The 21,199-nt window shown below is 36.1% G+C and overlaps 2 protein-coding genes across 5 annotated transcripts; both read left to right on the forward strand.

Moving 5' to 3' along the window:
- The first annotated feature begins 5,994 nt into the window (after positions 1-5,994).
- On the forward strand, positions 5,995-9,001 carry LOC118031574 (transcription factor bHLH145). 2 transcript variants are annotated; one of them, XM_035036033.2, is made up of 4 exons: positions 5,995-6,147; positions 6,616-7,251; positions 7,473-7,628; positions 7,718-9,001. In XM_035036033.2, the coding sequence occupies exon 4, from the start codon at positions 7,735-7,737 to the stop codon at positions 8,848-8,850; it is 1,116 nt and encodes a 371-aa protein (XP_034891924.1). In that variant the 5' UTR covers positions 5,995-6,147; positions 6,616-7,251; positions 7,473-7,628; positions 7,718-7,734; the 3' UTR covers positions 8,851-9,001. The 2 variants fall into 2 exon arrangements, with proteins under 2 accessions (XP_034891924.1, XP_073268648.1); XM_073412547.1 differs by having other exon boundaries at positions 7,473-7,625; positions 7,716-9,001.
- Positions 9,002-9,154: 153 nt separating this feature from the next.
- LOC118031575 (protein ALTERED SEED GERMINATION 2) lies at positions 9,155-15,060 on the forward strand. Of its 3 annotated transcripts, none has more exons than XM_073412548.1 (5): positions 9,155-10,272; positions 13,458-13,526; positions 14,354-14,488; positions 14,581-14,686; positions 14,933-15,060. In XM_073412548.1, the coding sequence occupies exons 1-4, from the start codon at positions 10,192-10,194 to the stop codon at positions 14,605-14,607; spliced, it is 312 nt and encodes a 103-aa protein (XP_073268649.1). In that variant the 5' UTR covers positions 9,155-10,191; the 3' UTR covers positions 14,608-14,686; positions 14,933-15,060. The 3 variants fall into 3 exon arrangements, 2 of the variants coding, with proteins under 2 accessions (XP_073268649.1, XP_073268650.1); XM_073412549.1 differs by having other exon boundaries at positions 14,581-14,699; positions 14,933-15,039; XR_012171201.1 differs by lacking the exons at positions 9,155-10,272; positions 14,354-14,488; positions 14,581-14,686 and adding an exon at positions 14,100-14,353 and having other exon boundaries at positions 12,205-13,526.
- The last annotated feature ends 6,139 nt before the right edge of the window (positions 15,061-21,199 follow it).

Below are 21,199 nucleotides of genomic sequence, written 5' to 3' on the forward strand. Positions count from 1 at the left end.
TCCGTTTTATCCAATTCAGATTTTTTTTTAAATATTATTTATTTAAAATATATTAAAATAATATCATTTTTTTAAAAAAATTATTTTTGAGAAAACAGTCAAAAACAAAATATCTAAATATATATAAAAATAATCTGTAATAATAAAAATTCAAAAATTAAATATAAAAAACAATTTTAAAAAAAGTACGGCTCCAACACCCTCTTGTATAAGTACATAAATTGAGGTTGTCTCTGATGATACGATACAGAAAACAGAGAATTTTTGCATGATTTTCAAGCCACCGAAAACACACTATACTTTTAGTTTTGATTCTCCAGATGTTGAGAGTTTTGAACAAAAGCTAAAAGACGCCATTGAAGTTGATTAATGAGAGCTTGAAAACTAGCATTAAAAAAAGCCTGAGAAAGCAGATACTCATAATATATGGATGCGAACTCAGTGTATGCCAACTCAAAACTGTGTCCATGCGGTTTCATTTTCTTGAGGAAAGACTAAACAGTTCATAAAAACGCTCCATGATCCAGGTGATCAACCCAGATTGGGTGAAGGCAAGGCATGAAAACCTCATCTGATTTGTTCTGTATTCAAGTTTTTATCGTGGATGACAGAGACAACCGTTTGTTGAACCAACACAATAATTTATAGCTATTATAATATGGCAAGTTGATGGATGCCTCTAGTGCTTCTTGACCACAAGTCCAACTTGTCACCCAAACAACAAATTAATGACGAAACAGAGCACTAAGCACGAACTCATTATTCTTACGTGAAATGGGGATTAGTTTCATAGCATGGTAGTTCTCTAGTCAACATGATAATTACATCACTGTTAGAGGTGGATAATCTTGACTTCTAAATCCAGGTTAAGCAAAAAGAAAATTGCAATCAAAGTCTATAATGGAAGACTTCAATCGATTGGGAAAAGGAAAGTTGAACTATAAGCCCTGCTAATTATTTCTCTTATTCCCCTTTTGAACTTAATAAATTGAGACGAGTAATGTCGAAGCAGAGAGCTAATTTCAGGGTTACTAATGCCCTTATAATTACTTGGAATCGGATGCTCTGTGCACCTCATTATAACTCAACTGTAATCAGAGCCCAGAATAATGTGTTCTCCACTAAAATAACATGGAATTTGTTATAATTACTCAAATTATAAGACCAAATCCTCGTGTGAAAAATATTATTCAATATTTGTTGGGCCATACTGCATGTCAGAAAAAGGGACGAGAAAACAGCTATCACGGACATTCAATTGTTCGAACCGGGCACTTGGCGTGATGCGCTATGGCCAGAAGTGGCTTCCATGTCAAGTAGGTTCGACTGCAAGTGCTGCTGCCAGTGTTCTGGGCCGGTGGTTGCAGCGAGTGTGTGGGTGGGGGTTGACTTGCTAACTAATTAATGCCCTGCTAATGTTTGGTAATTCAATCCAACTACGTTGGGATGGAATGATTAAAGCCATTCTCCAATTCAAGGATGTCAAACACCATATCATTCCGCTACGAAAAGAGGATTTCTTTTTGCCAATATTGCAGTTTCTGAAGAGAAGAGAAGGTGGCAAGTTAACTTCAACATCACATCTACAAGATTGCGATGCTAAGGTCTCTATGTTCTTGTCACCGGAGGGATATGAATGTCCAACAACCACATCTAAATCATGTTCCATCGCATTGTATTGTGGTGCCCCATCAAAGCAAAGATATATACGTGTGCATATCTTAAAACTAGATCATTAACCTTAATATATATATCAAAACCTTAAGTTCTCCACGAACATCAGCATAAAACACTTGAAACCTGCCCGTTATGTTTGGACCTTGCCATTGTCACCAAAAGCGTGCCCATTTCACGTGGTTGATGATGGAATTTCGAACAATTTTCAAACCCCACCAGCTCCCTCAATTCACCCAATCTCTAGCCACCGAACTTAACTCCCAAACGCCACCTTAAAATAAGTTAGAGAGAGGGTTGACGCTTTCTAAGGGGCCATTTCTTTTTGGTAAAATACGGCAACAAGTATAAAGTAGAGTGGGATAAAAGTCTAAGATAGTGGGTGGTGCCAGGCATATAATATTTTGAGAGATGGGGGCATGGATATTCCCTCCAACTGGTTCTCCTTTGTGTATTGGTTGGTGGGAATTGTTAAAAGCACAACGTGTTTTATCTTTTTAGTGCGGGCTGGAGTGGTGGAGAGGGTATTGTTTTTTAGCTTTCCAAGCGTGGATGTTCTTGTTGGAGAATCCACAACCAGATGGCTCCATAGCTCCATGCCCCACGCTAGTCCCCCCACCATAAATCAAATTATATGTTAATGACCGCACTGTAAATTAATGCCAGTCAATGCTAGCCTGCTGATAGGTGGCTCTCATCTTCATGCACCCGATCGGCTCCCTCAATACTCCCCCTCTGTTTTCTTATGATCAGTAGATGTTCTCTGTGCCCAATAAACTAATTTTAGCCGCAGAAAAACACTGAAAATATTGTTGATTTGCCTAGATGATAGCCACTGGTTTTTACTCTAATGTTCTAAGTAGATCACGAAGCAACTTCAATTTTTATTGGATCTACGTGTCGTGTACCACACTGTTAATGCAAATGATGAATTATATGCCTCCACAACCTTTGATCGAGCAGTGCAGACACGCCCAGTTGTCGTGAATTGTGGGGGTAAATGGATTGTTAAAACTCGAAAAGAAAAGAAAAGGTGGAGGAGGGGGTTATTATCCTCGTCATTGATCCAGATCTTCCTAGAATATCAACGATCCACTGGGAAGTGAATGTGCAACCCTGATGGAGAATGCTATGTGATGGTGCTTTACACAGAATCATCCATTTTATCTTCTCGGTGGGTGCTACTAGGCTTGAGCTTGCATCAGAACAAACCCATGTACGAAGGACCTTTTTTTTTTAAGTGGTTGCAAGTGGTCAATCCATCATTCCCGTGCCGTTGCTGGATGCTTGTTGGATAATCCGACATTGCATTCAAGAAAGCAACAGCATTTAAAATCTTTAAATTATTAATTCGGTGATTAAACGAGAGTGATGATAAAAAGGGATCAGCACGTATACGATGATTAAATAAAGGTATAAAACACAAGACGTGGGGAGGAATCCTCAGCTTTACATCTCATCTTGTATTTGCATACGAAGCAGGTGGCTCGCTTAGTGCCTCCAAAAGGGTCGACCCGATGGGATTGGGAGGGGGTAGAGGAACTTGATTAAGCATGGTTATTGTTCCCTCCACTCCAAACAAGAGGGCATGAGGGTATACATGTTATTATCCATTGTTTATTCTCGAGTTTTATATATTATTCCGGCGATGGATCTTCTTACCTGTTCATAAGATCTTCTTCAGGTGATTAAATCATGGGGGTATCTTTATATATATATATATATATATATTATTCTGTGGGTGGTAGTACCATACCCTGCTCGGCAGAGTGGACTCTCCTTTTCTCTTTCTCCTTTTTTTCCCTACCATGGTCAGACAGACAAGGAAGGGGACATGTTCGTGGTTTCTTATGTTAATTTTCTCTTCTCGGATTAGAGAACCGGTTAGACTGTACGTCGTGTGGGAATTATACTGTACATCTGTCCTTGCTGTAAGAGTGGCACTGGATAGATATCACAAAATTAGTTGTCAGTGCCTATAAAGCTATATGCTATAACTAGCACCGGTACCCTCCTCCGTTTGAAGGTTTTTGTTGTAACCTCTCTTTTATTATTACGAAAATGTTAAATTGATGAAACTTCTGTGGAATTTCAAGATTAGTTTTTTTATATTTTTTATTTCAGTCTTGATACCCCTATGCCTTAGCATATTTAAAATCCGTTCTCTTTTTTTCTTCAAGATTTCATCCATGTTTTGTATATAAAACTACTGACGTGAATTAAATATCCTCAGTTTTAATAATCTTTTCCCCGCTTGATTATTTTTATAGATTTGATTTTAAATTTTAAAAATTAAACAGAAAACTTTAAAATTTAATGTCATGATTTTAATTTTTCCATCCAGTTATTTTAATAGTTAATGGACTTGGTAACAAACTAGTATAGAATCAAGAGTAGCACGTCAAAGAAGTTTTAGTCAAAGGAAAACATAACAAATCCTTAAAAAATGTTGTTATATACGGCCTAAGATATTTGAATTTAAATTGTCTGTTTAGTATTGTGGTGTTATTGTCTAAAATATTTTTATAAAAAAAATAAATACATATCAAAACCATAAAAAACACCAAAAAACTATTAATTTGATATTTTTTTTCAAATAAAAAACATTAAAACATGTTTAAGTTGTGGTAAAAGCTGCTTTTCATCGAAATTTAATTTTTTTAATGTTTTAATGTTTTAATTTGGTAATGCTAAAATTAAAATTTTAAAAATAAATAAATATTATTTTAATATATTTTTAAATAAAAAAATACTTAAAAAATAATATTTATTGCCCGGCGGACAGAAACAAGAGGAGCGGCTCTCTCCGACACGCACAAAGTGAAAGAAATGGCGAATGGCTCCCTCCGACACGCACAAAGTGAAAAAAACGGGGAATGGTAATAATAACTTGGCCCTGGAAATGAGAAATTCAATCGATTATAGTACTGCAATGGCTGGGCCCATCCATGGATGGCCATTTTGATGGCACCGGCACATCCATATATCACATCACATCAATGAAAAGTATTATTGTACTTTATGGAGGGGCCGCTCCCCATATAGTCCATTGGCGATTTTACCCTCGCTCTAATATAAAGCGAAGGCAATTGATGGATAATAACCAGAGCTTATACTGTCAGGTGGAGTGTGAGTTTAAATATGATGCACCCAATGGCAAATGCTGATGAGTGGGACCCTTTATCATCTTGCCATGATCATGGTTTGAATGGTCAAGCACCGAAGATGCATGGATGCATTCTGTTTTGTAATTACCTGATCACATGCTGGGCTCTCTATTGGTCTTCACAACCCACAAGTTTTAAAATTCATTCTTTGCTACGAAGGAGACTTTCGAATTTATTTTAAAAAAACATTTTTTAATAATAAATAAGAATCGTTATGTCAATTAAAATATAATTTAGTGATTATACATCTCGGAGTAAAATTGTCCTCCTTCACCAAAATAGATAGTGTTAAAAAAAAGAAGAAGAAGGAAATAGGGTTCACCAAACCCAACGACAAAAACATCCTAAAACAATGACCAAAAATACCTATTCACATAAAAATTGAAGCAAATAAACCACTTTTATTCATTAAAAGAAAAAAACCATTTTCACAGCATGGATATTTTGGGAAATACAGTAATTTTAATGGCTTATTTAGCTAATTGTTTTTTCAAAATTCTTTTCAAAATATATTAAAATAATATTTTTTAAAAAATTATTTTTAATATCAATATATAAAAAAAAACATAAAAAAAATATATTTTTAAACAATTCTTTTTTAAAAATTTAAATAAATAATATTTTGACCACGATGTCAAGCGACCTCTAAAACACATCATTCATTGTTCAAGTTGAAAAAATCGTTTTAAATTGTATTTTAGACAATTATTTTTTTTTTAAAATAAAAAATAATTTTTGTTTAAAAATATTTTTTTATATTTTTGAATTATTTTGACGTGTTAGTATAAAAATAATTTTTTAAAAATAAAAAAAATAATTTTAATATATTTATAAAAAATAATAATTAAATAACAATATTTAAACACTTAAAGCACCCCAAAGTAAGGAGTAAAAAACCATGGTCTGTAGTTGTGGCCGGACACAACCAAACGTCATGATACTCCGCCCCGCAGGAGAGAGAGAGGGGAAGAGTAATCTTACGGTGCATCATGATTGTACACTAATACCTTGCGTGCACTCCTCACGCACGCACGCACGTATGAAAATGAAAACTCGCTTTTCTTTTTTGTTGTGTTTATTGTGTAGTGTTATTACTTTTATTATTCCCACTCACAGGGACAATTCCGTCAATTTGTTTTCTATATAATCACTCCTCCCGTCCGTTCTCAATATTTCCACTTTGACTACTCTCTCTCTCTGTCTCTCTCTGAAAAACAAAGCCTTCATTCATTGCTGTGCGGCCTGCAGTTTTCGATCTGAGTTTCAAGTTGAAGAATTGAGCAGCTTAAAGTGCTTATTTTTCTCTGTAAGTTCTTTACCAATTCGCTGTTTTGGGGGTTTGATATTATTTGATCGCTCGCACAAAATCATCAGTTTTCTAAACGGGACTGTGTTAACTTATCTGCAAATTGTCTGGCTAGAAATGGACTGTGCCATGCTAACTGTTGGGTTCTAGTTACTGGAGAAAGTGAGATCCTCATGTTAGTTTCTGATTTGCGAATCTGTTCCTTCTTGGATTTACTGTTCTTGCCTGCAGCTTTGATCGAGGAAGTTAGTTTTTCCTAGCTATGCATTTTTCAGTTCAGTTGGTTTGGTTTGCTGAGAAATCTCAGGAAAATAAAATTAGAAAATATTGAAGTTCATCCTATCATGCTGGATTTCCAATTTATTACACACAACCTTTCACGAGGTTGTTAGAGATAAAATATCTGATCTACAACCACTGTGTAAATCATTATGAATTTAGGTTTCTGACATGGAAATCCTTTTGCAGGTTTGTAGAATTGGTATTGGTGAAGGAACAACCGTGGCGGTATTTCTGGGAGAGAAACAGTATGCGGTGGTTTCTGAGTCTTTCTATTGATGTGTATCGGAAAGTTATCTCATTGAACCTGTATTGTAAAGTGATCCTGTAAATTTCGTTCAGTAGCATCGATTCTTAAGCCTTTTCGTCTTGTCACTCGTCTAATCTCGATGGGATCCACTTTCTTCGTCGTCGTTCCCTGTTACGTTCGCCAGATTAGCTGAATAGTACCAAATATTCCTTTTTCTCTCTGCTTCCTTTCTCTTTTTTTGTTTCCTTGGTGAAAAACCTGATTACTTTTTTTTATTTATTTCTTAGCCGTGCTTGTCCCTCCAGTTTCTTGTATTAGGTTTCCCTTTGTCGACAATTAATCTAGTTTTCTGTTGTTCAATTGATATTGTCTTGCTCTACGGATTCCAAGTACTTTGTTTGTTGTTCTCCGGAATCTCTGTTATCAATTAATTGAAGGGCTGGGAAGTAGTTATGGTGTGCCAAGCAGCGAGCCAAACAAATTTTCGGGCATTGAAACACGAAAATGGGATTGCTGGGTGTGCCACCATTATTGTTAGAGTTATAGCATGCTTTCAACCTCTCCAGGATTGCCAGGTCAGTGTAATTGAACTTTTTTTGGTTCGATTTTTTTTTCCTTGAGGAATTAGATTCCCACTTATTTGTGTACTTGTTTGTGCCATTCTCTGGCTTATTCTCCGCTCTCTGTTTTTTTATTCATGTTTTAGATTCCTTGGTCTTCTCTTTTGTAGTTGATAACGGATGCAGGTTTTTGCTATGCTTTTAGTCTACTAATTTTTTTCTTTATTGTATTTCAGGCTGAATATTTCCGTCATTTGCTTAAACCTGTAACGTAGATTTACTTTTCCCTTTCGTTTTCAAGCTAAAGCTGGATTGTTTTATTTTTTTCGTTATTACTGAACGAAGAAGCAAGTGAACAGTCACTTCCACTACTGCAGAAATCCTTTTTTCTGGTATGTTTTGCTGTGTCTGATTGCGTTAACGCAGTTGTGAACTCTCCCAAGATTTCTTACAATGTGTGAAATCGTTTTTAATGTGACAGGTGATTGTTTTGGTTGAATGGGAGAAGATTGGGGACCTTTGTTTCCTCAACAGCAATTTAATTGGCAATCACCCAATACGAATTACTTGGGTGCCTCATTTTCCTCTGGGCAGCAAAATAATCCTCCTTTGCTAATGGACCCTAATGTTAACATGATTTCTACAAATGGTCTGCCCGAATATCCATTTGCTGAGCTTCTGCGCTCGCAGGTTGGTCAGGAAAATGAACCGCGTGGGTGGTTTTATGGTTTGCCCCGCTTCCGACAGGCCTTCATGCCTCCTTTTAATTCTGTTCTTAAAGAGAAAAGGCCTCTTTTGGACACTGTTCTCAAAGAGAAACTTCCCACTGCCCCTCGTGAAATTAAGGACATCGTGCCCCAATCAGACTCTGGTCGCGCTCAGAAAAGATTCCTTGTTTTTGACCAGTCAGGCGATCAAACAACTTTGATCTTTAGTTCTGGAATTGGGACTCCAGCCCAGTGCTTGAAGTCTTGGATCCCAAAACCGACAATTGCTTTTGATTTGAACAAGGAAGTGACCGGGGCTAAAGAAAATCGAAGTTTTCATTTAGGGCCAATCTCAACCGATGAATTTGTTGAAGATGATGGGATCGAAATGCAAACTGATGTGCACGAGGACATTGAAGAACTGAATGCCTTGCTTTACTCAGATGATGATAGTGACTACACCGAGGATGAAGAAGTTACTAGCACGGGTCATTCACCTAATACAATGACAACTCACGACAAGCGAGATTGGTTTGATGGAAGCACAGAAGAGGTTGCGAGTTCTGATGGTTCAAATAAAAAGAGAAAATTGTTTGATGGAGGTTATAGTGATGGTCCATCACTCATGGATACTGCCAGGTCTGTAAAACCCACTAGAGATTTTGAGTACGAGGATGATGCAGAATCGAGGTGTGACAATGGCACGAATTTGATGTCAGAGGAAATGGGTTCAGAATCAGTAAACAAGAGGATGAGAAAAGAGAGAATTCGTGAGACAGTGAGCATTCTACAGAACCTGATTCCAGGTGGAAAGGGCAAGGATGCAGTTATCGTTCTTGAAGAAGCTATTCAGTACTTGAAGTCGTTGAAGTTCAAAGCCAAAGCTTTAGGACTTGATGCTCCATGAGTATCAGTATTGTTGGCTGTAATGCTGGGCATTACTGCCAGGTGCTATCAGTTCTGCTATTAATTTGTTATTACTAGTGGTGTGTGCAGAATAAGTCAGGTAAAAATTGATGTCGGCGTTGATTTGAACATGACAAGCATCTCCCAGCTAAAGAGATGGAAACTGGCAGAGGAAGTAAAGATTGCAGTACTTCTCTTGCGTTCAATGTTCATTGTTCAACGTTTAATCATTCGAGATGCAAATCAGCAAGCTTTGGACCATGAGAATTTTTCTGTGGTCTCTAGAAAGAGGAATGGAAGTGCAGCGTAATATGTCTCATTAAAGGAGAGGGTGAATCATTAAGCTGTGTACTAGGGCTAGAGAGAGCATCTCTCCTGTGTGAATGTGAAGACTAGTTCTAGAGGGGGTCCCCCAGAAAGAAAGGTTGTACGCACGCTTCTTGGGCGTCGTCTTGGGACCCATCTCTCACTTTCTTTCCTTTTTGTATTTTTATCAAAGTTTCATGTTTTGCTGGGTTATCTTTTTATGATGTGTAACGTGCACGAGTGAGGGCAACTTCATGTAGGGGCACCATTTCACCTATCTAAGTATTGTTTTTCTCAGTGTCTACAGTTGTCTGTAATGGTATTGTAATTTGAATGTGAAAATCCATGACTGTTCAGTCGTTTTATACGACTGCTTTAGTGATTATGGTGGCTTGGCTGGTTGGATGTGATTATAATTTGCTTGGTTGTGTCGATGTCTTCATGCCTACGTACGTGTCGTCCCCATACTCAAGTTCATGATACGAGACAGTGATGTGTTAATGTGTGATTCCTTTTCTCCATGAAACAGTGCATGAATTTACGTCTTGTGGGGATGATGGTGCTGCGAGGGACCACAGAGCTGCATTATTTAGGTGAGGGAGCACATGTGAGTCCCGGGCACGGGTGTGACCTGTTTTCCTGCTAGCTCTACAGTGAAACATGGAAAAGATATACGCAATAAAGGAGAGGTGTTTCGAGCCTTTTGACTCGTCTGAGGCCTCGGGCTGGGTTCTCGAGCCCTGTGATATTAACGTGCAACTAGCAATACAGAGCATCTAAACCAGATGTAAGATAGAGCAGGCTTCAAAACATATCAGTCATTGTTCTGGTAAAAACAAAATAAGAGAATTTCTTTTGCTTCATATTTATCCTGCCCAATTGAGTAGTTTCTTGCAGAGAGAATTTCTAACTTCAATTTTTTTTATTTCTTTCATGAAGAGAGTACATTTTTCTTTTTTAGTGATCAAACCCATCCATGGAGAAGGATATTCTTGTTTCAGATTAGAAATAGATCTTGCTATTTCAACGTTGCTGTATGTCTCGAGTGCTGCTATTCAAGTACAGACTCATTGGTGAATTGGAACTGAATGCTACTGGTGAAACCAAAAGGTGCAAGGTATTTAAACCAGATGCCTTTCGGCAATATCTTTAGTTCTTGAAATTCCATTGCTTGAGCTAGTGTCCAGTCACGTCCAACTTTTTTTAAAAAAAAAACAAAGAATAAAGAGAACCTGGTGTCACTGTTTTGTTTCCATGGCTTCCGAGAGTAGAAAGAGTAAAAAATATGCTCTCCCTTTATTCTTTTCTCTACCTTTTGAACGGTAGCTAGAAGATGTCAGGGAATACGATGATATTTAAAAAATCTAAACTGAGGAAAAGAAAAAAGAAAAGCAACTTGCTAGGATATGTTGATGAAAAATAAAGGAAAACATCTTTTTTACATGTTATTATAAATAAAATGTTGTCAAGTTTGGTCGGAGAGAGCTTTTGCTTGTCAAAAAGAAAAATCAAAGATTTATTTTTTTCCTCTTTCCCCTTCTTTTCTGTTCCCAGTTTTAGCTTCCAAGTAAATGAAAGTGACTTGATTTCCTTTCCATTGTTCTCCTCTCCACTACTTTCTCTCGAGCACATACGCTCTGTAAATCATGTAAAATTAGAAAAAAACTCGAGGCCTTTTTTTTTAATTTTTTCCCCATGAAAAAACAGATAGTGGATCTTTTAAGTTGTTTTCCAACTTTTTTAATATAAAAGTTAGAAACGATTTTTTAACTTGGTCTAATTCTATCTTTCATTTTGTTTAAAGATATTTTTTTAAATGATAATTATTTTTTTTGGTTATGTATTTAAATTTTAAAAAGTATTTATAATTCATTTATAATTTTTTTATTTTTTGTTTAGATAAACTTTATTTTTTGAAAATTAAAAAAATATAATATTATTTTCAAGTAATATTTATTTCTAATATGTGCATCATTGCATGCTGTTTTTTCCCCTTTTATTCTATTCAATAAATTTAATTTGTGTCTATATTTCTATTATTATTTGCTAAAATAAAAATATTATTTTAATTAATAAATTTAGCAAATATAATGGGTAAGTATTCTTACTTGCAAGATTAAATATCTTAATCTATATCCATCTCTCAAGTTTTTCATTTTTATTTCTAGTTATGATTCATGTTTTTTTTTTTTTATCAATACATATAATTCTTGATTTATTTGATTAAATATATGTATAAATCTTTTTATTTTTAATTATTTTTTATTAAGTACAAAAATATATTTAAAAAACACATATCAATAATTTTTTTAAAATATTTAACCTAAGACGAAACACGGGTTAAACGTTTAATTTATACTAAACCTTGTTCTTTCAAAAGGGTTGTATTGAGTCATTTCATAAAATAGACTTCTAAATTGATGTAATTTTAACTTATTCTTACCATAAGTTGCTTATGAAAAACAAATTATGAATCAAGATAAGAAAAAAAATCATCTGAATTACTGGCTGATGTCGTATCGTATATGATATGATAGTCACATTATGGTGTGCTAAGACTTCTTGAAGGTTGGATAAGCTCGAGGGGGATATATTCCGTTCTACCACCTGAATTCACCTGTGTTGTATGACCTTTGGACATGTCAATTGTTCGACATGGTCCCTCCCTGGTGCCTGAACAAAATCGCTCTCCTTGATGTTGTCCCAGATGGAATAAGAATCATTCATTTTCAAGAAAAAGGTTTCAATAACTTTTTCATATTCGATATTTTGTCAATTCTTAAAAATAAAAAATTTAATTTTTTAAAAAATATTATTGAAACAAAAAAACAAGAGAATTATTAACAATCCATGAAAAATCTATTAATAACGTGGCCCCACACCATCAAAGGCGGAATCAGAGGAGGCAAATAAAGGCCCGGATCGTGCAAAACATTTTAATTTTTTTATTTAATATTTAAATATAAAATAAAATAATATTTTTATTTTAAATAAATAAATTTTTTAATAATATATCTTATTATATTAATTTTGATCTCTATGTTACCAGCTCCACCCCTGCACACCACAGCAATAACGTGTTAAACGCTGAATTTAACAAAGAGATTTCTGGCTCTTTCCTCGTGCTTGTTGCTAGTCTATAATTTGAGTGAAACAGCCTACTGTATGCTTTTGACACCCTTTGCCGCGGGGTTCATCTGGGTTCACGGGCTTTCCAGTCACGTTCAAGAACACTTTTTAAACATTTTATTTATTTATTGTAGAGGTAAATCAATAAATTGATTAACATGACTCAACTCGTAACATGTTGAAAATATTAATTTAATATCCAGTGTAAAAACTCTCAAGACCCGCGGTTTATTTGAATGAACAGTGATTTGTTCATCTCATTCTCTTTTAGGTTTTTATTAGTAGTTATAAATATCTGTATTTTGATTCTATAGTTAAAAAATTTTATCCTGTTATTTCCAAACATTTTAAGAATAACCCTAACTATTAATTATTTTCATGAAAGATAATAGCGTGACCTTTTCAAATTATTTTACTGAGTTCTTAAGGATATTGTAGGAGGATGACATTTTAAATGGAAAGATTGAGAGGGAAAAAATCCGAGAACTTGCTAATGAGGTTCGATTTTGATAGATAACTATTAAACTGTTTTATTATGAACCATATTGTAAATTTTCAACCGGATATTTATCAAGCAGAATCAGCACCGTTCATCGCAAAATCAGAGCTGCTTAATTCCCCAACAACCGGTAAATCCTACCCCTCATCTTACGGCGCTCCAAACCCAAAACCACGTTGATAAATTTCCCGGACGGCTAGCCTCCCTCCAGTAGAGAGCTGTAGAAAATTGATGCCACATATATATCATAGTGTTTCTTCTCTCTACCGCGACACCGCACCATACCTTAAATGCGCGGCAGCAGCTGCAGCTGCTGTGATTAATCATTTAATCAAATTATTATTTTTCGATTCCGATCGTGTTAGGGATTGTGGATATCCCTGCTTCAAATGGATAATTACGGTTTTCATGATGGTAATATCTATAATCTGCTAGAGAGCAGATGCCTCGATGTTCGTCCTGTAATTGTTTTCCACTTTCTCTCCCATTTAATACTTGCCTAATTTTTACTTTGGATCGAATTTTCCTCTTTCCGTTCTAGTTAACGTCTAGTTTTTATCCTGGCCAAGATTGTACATTTTTTTTTGTATAATTATTTGAAGTTTAATGCCTAATTAACACTGAGGAGTTGAAGTATAGCAGCAAATGTCTTTGTTGTTGTTGTTGTTTTTTAGGATGTTGATCGCAGTTTACAAATGCATTCCTCATTGATACGGAGACTCTCCCAAGAAAGAGAATTGGAGGTTAGTATGGATTTCGATTTTTTTTCTTTTTTCACCCATAGAAGCTTTTTCTTGAAAGTACAAGGTTTGTTGATCATATTGCCTGAATATATACTTATTGATCGATGTACTAAAGAATGACCGCTGAAGTGGCTAAGAAATGATTACCAGTTGCCATGTGCATCATGTTCAATGATTGATTTTTATTTGCCAGTTGATTGAATGATGGAATTTGTAGGATACCTTGAGTAAAGCTATTTTTCCTCAAGGCGGCATAAGTGTTTTTAGATTTTACAGATTGGTTGTCTGAAACTCTCTCTCTCTCTAACATGGGCATCAGGGTTGTGTCAATTCCATAGCCTGGAATTCTAAAGGTTCATTCTTGATTTCCGGATCAGATGACACACGGGTATGATACATATGTGTATTATTGGAGATTATATAGTGTTTCATGTGTAGGAAAAACAATTGGATGAAATAAAAAGATTAGTTGATTTGTCTTGTGAACTTTTGTTTAGTGTCAGATTTTGCTTTTCAAGTTTTCGTATGTTGCAGTTTGAGTGACTTGAGTTCTTGTGATTTGGATGATTGCAGACCTCGTAGAAGGGAGGTCCACCTCTATTCTTCTGAATGCATATGTTGTGTGATTGGCCGGAAAAAAAGTGGGATGAGGCTGAAGAAAATGGAAACTGTCTCATGTGTGACATTACTTTAGAGCTTCGAACTGTATTGACAGACAAATTTGATGCACTAAAGGAGAGGGTGATTGCTGCATGCATGTGCACACACTGAGAGAGACATTTGTGCATATTGAAAGAGGTCAATCCATCATGCTTCAAATTTTGCAGGTGAATATTTGGAGCTACACTGGTCGAAAGCTTCTGCATTCTATAGATACTGGGCATTCTGCAAATATATTCTGCTCTAAATTTGTTCCTGAAACATCTGACGAGCTTGTGGTTTCTGGAGCTGGAGATGCAGAAGTAATGCTCTGATGAATTGAATTTTTTAAAGTTGATGCTCTTTTCTCTGGTTAATTTTTTTGGTTACATGCTCTGGCCTTTTTTAATTTCAGGTTTGCTTATTTAATTTTCTCACTTAAGTGGGAGGGGTCCCTGATGATAATTCTATTGCTCCATCAACATTGTATCAATGTCATACAAGAAGAGAACAAATTAGCTGTGAGATCTCATTGTATGAATGACCTAGTTGACTTGTTTGCTCTGTGCGTGTGTGAACACTCATGTTTGTGTATTTGTTTTCAGCAGTGGGTCTCTTTGGGCCTCCAAAACTAGCCCTTCACTTGTTTCATGGACATGAAAAAAGAAATTCAATTTTTTTTTTTTTTATTGTTTGGTTTGGTGAAGTTTTCCATTTGTCTTATCGCTGTAGCCTTCCTGTAATCACAATCTTGACCTCCTTTTCAGGTTGAAGTTGGAAACCCTAATGTGCTCTGGAGTGCAAGTGAAGATGGAACACTTAAACAGCATGATTTTCGGGAGGGTGCTTCATGCCCACCAGGAGGATCTTATCCCATGAATGTTGCAATATTCTGGTGAGTTTCAGGAGATCTGTGAATTATTCTCTATGTCTTCAATTTAGTGTTCTGCTGTATTGAAGTTTTCATTGCAATACTTTGGTTTTTTTTTATTTTGTGAAATGCTGTTTGTTTATTGTTGATTGTCTGTGAGTGGCTATTGCTATTAGTTATGTATCCTGCCACCAATAACCATGAGAGAGGTGTCATCTTCCAATACTTGAGATGTAAAAAAAAATTAAATTAAAAGAAAGGTAAAAAATATTGAAGATACTTCCAGTCATTTTTTCCATTCAATAAATCTATATGCAGTAGTGCAGGCATTTGGATTATCAGCTTGAAGTTGTACAATACTTCTTGTCAGGTGGCGATGATGACTGACCAGAAGGTTGCCCAGCATGCATCTGGAGCTAACAGTTTAAAGTTCAGAATATCTCAATATCTATTCTTTTCTTCATGTTGGAAACACTGCACGTTAATATGTTTAGCTCAAACTTTAGTCATGTTATTTAAACTGGGATTTAGTCTATAACCTACTATTAATTAGCTTGAACGCCAACAACAGGTACGGTGCTTATGATTACAAGGTGTAGAGGTCATTTGTGTTCCTTGGCCTTTAGTTTAATGCAGTGAAAACATTCTCAAAATTTTTTATGATGTTTGCTTGCATTTTTTATTCTGGAGTGCTTCTTTGTGAAAATTTTCTCCTCATCAAGCTATTATACTTGAGCATAATTGTTTTCACATTCAGTATGTGATGACAGCTTGACTTGCAGTCTGGAGCAAAAAGATCGTTAACTGATCCTCCAAAACAAGCCCTTGCTCTGAAATCTTGTGACGTCAGTACCAGTTGACCTCATTTACTCCTGGTTGGTGGGAGGTCCGAGTCTGATGTCATCTGATTTTACTTTTTCTACTCTTTTTCCCATTATAATCATCATTGTTTTAACTGATTTCCCTTGAAATGTCTGCAGTGATGCCTTTGCTCGATTATATGATAGAAGGATGCTGCCTCCACTGACTTCCCATAGGAAAAGGATGAACCTGCCTCCTTGTGCTAACTATTTCTTCCCAATGCATCTTTCTGAGCATGTCAGTTCATATGTTGCTACTCGTTGCTTAATTATTTGATCTGATTGTAAACTGAACCATCATTTATTTTGGATAGGAAAAAAAAGATGATATAATTTGTTCTATTTCCTTAGGTTACCATATTAGGTAATGAAGATAGAACTACTTCATATCATCCTGAAATCCTTGTAAACATGCTGTTGGTCCAATATCATCTTGTTGTCAATTTCTTTTTATTTTACAGCTTGTTTCTACCATCATTCTATCCTCTCAAAGAAAAAAGAATTATGTAACTAGAATTTATATGAAGTGAGTGTACTGTTTAGAAGCTCCAACTTGGTCTCCTTTTCTTTTCAGGGAGTTCAAGCTTGCACCTTACTCATGTTAGATTTAGTCCAAATGGGGATGAGGTTCTCCTCAGTTATAGTGGAGAGCATGTATACTTAATGAATGTGAATTATAGTAAGCTTCATCGCCTTGTAAGCCTGGCTTTATGCCTGTTAAGTGTGCTATTTTTATAACTTGACTTGGTGTTGGAAGTATTTGTACTATGAAGTTTCTGGTGTGGATTTTGAAGTAAAAACAATACTAGTTTCAGATATGATCTACAATTTGATAGATGGTGGTCGTGATTTGTGTACTGAACTATCTATGTTGTTAATCTTTTGTTTGTTGTTTTACTTCTTGAATTTTTGTGAAATTCTTAGTTGACAACGGGTACACATTGAGTGTTTAATGTCTAATGTCTAAAGTTATTGTGATCTGCAGCTGGGGGGACTGCTGTTCGATATACTATGGGAGATGCTTCAAAATTGATGACACTCAGCCCTACACTCAATGGTCTAGAGCAGCAACCACTATCATCTCGTGTATTCAAATGTCGTGCTCCTCCCAAAACCAATTGATATGAAGCAGAGATATGTCGGTCACTGTAACGTTGGTACTGATATAAAACGGGCTAGTTTTCTTGGGCAAAGAGGTTGGTTTCTTGTATACCTCCTACTCTTTCTTAGCACCTAGGATGTAAATCAGCTTTGATTGCCTTTACTTTTGAATGTTGAATAAAGTTAGCAATTATATTTTGTGATTCATATCGTTTCATTGATATTGGATGGCTTCCATGGATGTAGAATACCACCATTGCCTCATCAATGGGGCTCTATTTGACCATAATGAAAATGATACATTAAAAGATTCCAGGTCTTGACTGTTATGTTACTGAGTCTTTACATGTTTTAGTAGTTTTGTTGAATGTGTACCATTGACTCATGTTTTGCAGCAGACTTGGGATATTTGAGGTGTTAGTCTAAGTTATAGTTGGAATGAATCATCTTTACTAATTTTAAATTGATTGAATATCTTTATCTGTTGGTTAGTTTGTTGTATACTAGTTTGCTGGGATTAGGACCAGTGAGCACTTAAGGTGTTTGTGGAATGAAGTAGTCGTAGTTTTTATGATGCTAATTGACAGAATATCTGTAGCCCCAGGTCAGGTGATATGCTTGGTTTCTATAAATGTAACCAATCAGCTACCAGTAAAAGCAGCTTCTGATCCTGTGTCCATTACTCCATTACCTGAGATAATCCTTAAAACTTCTGTATGTGTTTGTAGGTGATAGTTACTCGGGGAATGCCTTATGTGTTAGGTTTGAAGAATGCTGTGACCCCTTTCTCCTAGAAAAGTTAATCCGTCATTCTGCCATTGTTCGTAGGATTTCTCTAGTTTTGTGTGTCCAGCAGGTAATTACTGATGTTAGGCAGTTGTGGTTTCTGGCTCCAGTGGTTTTAAGAAATAAGGAATTGAAATAAACAAGCACCATACTACATGCTGAGGTCCCTATCCTTATGTATTTAAGCAATTGGATATATACATTCGCAACACTGTGGTGTTTGTTCTCTTTGAAATAGGACACAGTAATTAAATGCAGCTTGGAGCAACATTGTCTATATAACCTCTTTCTGCTTGCCTTTGACATGTGAGAAAAGAAAAAATTCTACTATGGTAAACAGGAATTTGGACAATCAATAGGGGACAAATGAGAGTAGAAAGGAAGTCAAAAACATTTCATGAAGAGGAAGAATATCTCAACCAAACATAAAAACAAATCTAAGGAAATTAGAAAGACAAACACTTTAGAGGAGAAGAGTAAACAACATATCAGGCGAATTGATTGAATGTTCTCTATCAACATATCAGCACCAATGAATTATATTCTGGACACTGCATGCATCATAGATTTGTTGGTGTGCCTTAATTATTGCTAATGCACCTTGAGTTTTTCCAGATTTTTTTCAAATGTTGCAAGCGAGATCAGGTCCACAATTAGCTTACCTGTGGACTGTGTGTTAGCATTGTCAATATATTCTCTTTTATTTCATCTCTTTAATAGCTGTCAGTCTTTCCTTTATAGCTGTCAGTATATTCTATTTCTTTCATAGCTGTCACTATATTCTTCTTTCTTTGTTTAATTTCTGTTATAGCTGTATATCCCTTGATTCTCTCTAAAGTTCTCAATTATTGTCTAGGCCTAGTATTAAAGGATATGATTATGTTTTCCTAGAATTAAGGGATTTGATACTTCTTGATGTATATATATATTGTAACTCTCTTAGTGAATGGAAAGAAAACATTTCCAGAATTTCTCTTGTATTATCTTGTCATGGTATCAGAGCTATACCTTTGAATTTGTATCCCAAAATCAGGTTCTTTCTTGTTGTTTTCAATTTCTGGATTATTCTGGATCAGTCCTAGATACAGAGGACTCTCGGTTTCTTGGTTCTTTTGGTTTGGTTCTTGGTTGTCAGCTGAGGTCTGTATTCTCCTGGTTCTGTGATTTTTTTTGTGTGTATCACTACAAAGATGTCAAACAATTCTGATCTATTTGGTGTCCGATTTACTGGGAAGAATTATTCAGCTTGGGAATTTCAGTTTCAAGTCTTTGTCACAGGAAAAGAATTGTGGGGTCATGTGGATGGGAGTGATCCAGCCCCTACTGATGCTAAAGAACTGTCTTTATGGAAGGTCAAGGACGCTCGGGTAATGTCCTGGATACTAGGGTCAGTTGACCCCCTCATTATTCTGAATCCGAGGCCATACAAAACAGCAAGAACCATGTGGGAATATCTGAAAAAGGTTTACTATCAAGATAACAATGCTAGACGTTTTCAATTAGAACACGACATCTCTAATTATTCTCAAAGCAATCTTTCTATTCAGGAGTATTATTCTGGTTTTCAGAATCTATGGGCAGAATATACTGATATCATTTATGCCCAGATTCCAGTAGAATCCCTCTCGGTTATTCAGCAGGTGCATGAGCAAAGCAAGCGTGATCAATTTCTCATGAAATTGAGATCTGAATTTGAGATTACTCGCTCAAATTTGATGAGCCGAGCTCCCTTGCCTTCCTTGGATGTTTGTTTTGGGGAATTACTGCGGGAAGAACAGCGAATCCTTACACAAAGTACTCTAAAGCAGGACAACCCAGCTGCAGTTGCCTTTGCTGCCCAAGGAAGAGGTAGAGGCCGGAATATGGGCAATGTTCAGTGTTATAGTTGCAAGGAATATGGCCACATAGCTAACAATTGTAGAAAGAAGTTCTGCAATTATTGCAAACAGCAAGGGCATATTATCAAGGAGTGTCCCACTCGTCCTCAAAACCGGAAAATACAAGCCTTTCCAGCGGTGGTATCTGAAAACTCATCTGTGACAGTCGCTACCAGTTCTCTTACTCCAGAAATGGTGCAGCAAATGATCATTACAGCCCTCTCGGCCCTAGGGCTACAAGGTAATACTTCCAATTCACAACTTTGGCTTGCTGATTCCGCTGCTTCAAATCATATGACCAACTCATCAAGTATGCTTAAGAATGTGCGAGAGTATCATGGTTCATCACAAATTCAGGTTGCTAATGGTGGTCATATACCTATCACTAAAATTGGAGATATTGATCCCACCTTCACGAATATTTTTGTATCACCAGAACTGTCTACTAGCCTTATTTCAATTGGTCAACTGGTGGATGATAACTGTGATGTGCATTTTTCTCGTAATGGTTGTCTTGTGCAGGATCAGGTGTCGGGGAAAGTAATCGCGAAGGGGCCTAAAGTTGGACGCTTATTTCCGCTGAATTTTTCCATTCCTAGTTGTCTTTCTTTTGCATGCTCGAATGTTCTCAATAAAAGTGAAGTCTGGTATAAACGTTTAGGCCATCCAAATTCTGTTGTTTTATCGCGATTGTTGAATTCTGGTTTGTTGGGAAATCAAGATAAATTTTCTTCTCTCGATGCTTTGATTGATTGTTCAACATGTAAGTTAGGTAAGAGTAAAACTCTTCCTTTTCCTTCTCATGGTAGTCGTGCCACAAAATGTTTTGATATTATTCATAGTGATGTTTGGGGACCTTCACCGATACTTTCTCATGCTCATTTCAAGTACTTTGTAACTTTTATTGATGATTATAGTAGGTTTACTTGGGTATACTTCCTACGTTCCAAATCTGAGGTTCTTTCCGTCTTTAAGACATTTCTTGCCTATGTTGAAACCCAATTTTCTACTGGTATTAAGGTATTAAGATCTGATTCGGGTGGGGAATATATGTCACGTGACTTTCATGATTTGTTACTACAAAAGGGCATTATTTCACATCGTTCTTGTCCATATACACCTCAACAAAATGGGGTTGCTGAGCGTAAGAATCGACATTTGTTGGATGTCACTAGAACCTTATTGCTTGACTCGTCTGTTCCCTCTAAATTCTGGGTTGAAGCATTGTCTACTGCTGTTTATTTAATCAACCGTTTGCCCTCCCAGGTGTTAAAATTCGACTCCCCTTATTATCGTCTATATCATGAGGCTCCTAGCTACTCTGATTTGCATACTTTTGGTTGTGTCTGTTTTGTTCATTTGCCTTCTAATGAACGCCACAAACTTTCTGCTCAGTCTGCTAAATGTGCTTTTCTAGGTTATAGTATTTCTCACAAGGGTTTTGTTTGTTATGATCTAAGTTGTAGCAAATTTCGTGTCTCTCGCAATGTGGTCTTCTTTGAAAATCAATATTTTTTTCCTACTGCTGCTCCTACTACA

Source organism: Populus alba, chromosome 11, assembly GCF_005239225.2.
Source record: "Populus alba chromosome 11, ASM523922v2, whole genome shotgun sequence".
Taxonomy (NCBI): domain Eukaryota; kingdom Viridiplantae; phylum Streptophyta; class Magnoliopsida; order Malpighiales; family Salicaceae; genus Populus; species Populus alba.

What these genes read in the sequence shown, in the direction of transcription:
- LOC118031574 (XM_035036033.2), top strand. Translation starts at nt 7,735, where the DNA reads ATGGGAGAAGATTGGGGACCTTTGTTTCCTCAACAGCAATTTAATTGG.
- LOC118031575 (XM_073412548.1), top strand. Translation starts at nt 10,192, where the DNA reads ATGTCTCGAGTGCTGCTATTCAAGTACAGACTCATTGGTGAATTGGAA. An exon ending in GTGAAACCAAAAGGTGCAAG is followed by an intron (nt 10,273 to 13,457) that starts GTATTTAAACCA and finishes GTTGTTTTTTAG; the next exon opens with GATGTTGATCGCAGTTTACA. An exon ending in CCCAAGAAAGAGAATTGGAG is followed by an intron (nt 13,527 to 14,353) that starts GTTAGTATGGAT and finishes CAAATTTTGCAG; the next exon opens with GTGAATATTTGGAGCTACAC.